The 949-nt window shown below is 54.1% G+C and overlaps 1 protein-coding gene across 1 annotated transcript in view; it reads right to left on the reverse strand.

Moving 5' to 3' along the window:
• The window catches only part of LOC102499479 (testis-expressed protein 13A), a 2727-nt gene extending 2130 nt beyond the window's left edge, over positions 1-597 (reverse strand). Inside the window, exon 1 of the mRNA XM_027768501.1 lies at positions 4-597. Within this exon, the coding sequence (XP_027624302.1) occupies positions 4-392 (389 nt within the window). The 5' untranslated portion in view covers positions 393-597. The remainder of the gene's footprint in view (positions 1-3) is intronic.
• Between the last annotated feature and the right edge of the window lie 352 nt (positions 598-949).

Raw genomic sequence — 949 nt, forward strand, 5'->3', positions numbered from 1 at the left:
TGCCACAGCCTGAAGCCTGCTGCCTTGCGATCCAACTCCTGCTGTGCCGTTAGCTCCTTCAGGTCAGAGGCCAAAGCCTGTGCGGCCGACCTGTGCATCTTGGCCAGGTCATGCAGCCACTGCTCTCTGTGCCTGTGCAACTCCTGCTGCCTATGGGCAAAGCGCACGGCCAGGGCCAGGCTGCCCCAAGTGCAGGCCTCCTTGGCCTCACCAGGCAAGTTGGTATCCTCTAGGATGGCCCTGAGCTTGTCTTCCACCTCATCCCAAGACAAAGCTGTATTCTCCAAGTAGAACTCGGGGCCATTCGCATGCCTGGCCATTTTCTCACTGATAAAGGCCACCACCTTGCTATTATGGAACCCACCACAGGGGTCTCCGGGTTTCAGGGACATGATGGCGGTAGACCTTTGTGAATTTGCTGGCCCTACTGAGATAAATCACCAAGTTGTCAGAACCCACATTCCCCACATCTCCTATCCCCTTGCTTTCCCCCTCAGATCCCAACCCTAATGACCCCAGCCTAGTTAAGCCCCACCCACTCTAAGACACCTCTCACCAGGCCTCACTTCTCCAGCTAGGGGCCTGAAGTACAGGCCGACCATGCTCACCTATCAGGCCCAAAAAGGGAACACGATTGTGCTCCCTCTCTAGGTCGCCAAGAAAGGGCGACTTGCGGCTGACGCCAGAGATTTATACTTCAGGACGGTTCCAACTTTCAAAGACTTGGGGGTGGTGGGAGAGAGTATATGAGGAAGGCCTCTCTCTTTCTCTCCCAAGGATATAAGGGTACTTGCCACAAAGGTGAAAGTCCTTAAAGTTGGGAAGAAACAGTAGTGGTCAAGACAGACTCAGAAACAATCAAATGAAGCCCTCACAATAGAGTAAAAAAAGTACCCCCCCCATAATGGTTTGTCCCATGGGGGTGGGGGAAGCCCCCCTTCTGAAGATG

This window comes from Tupaia chinensis, unplaced genomic scaffold (assembly GCF_000334495.1).
Source record: "Tupaia chinensis unplaced genomic scaffold, TupChi_1.0 Scaffold146705_1, whole genome shotgun sequence".
Taxonomy (NCBI): domain Eukaryota; kingdom Metazoa; phylum Chordata; class Mammalia; order Scandentia; family Tupaiidae; genus Tupaia; species Tupaia belangeri.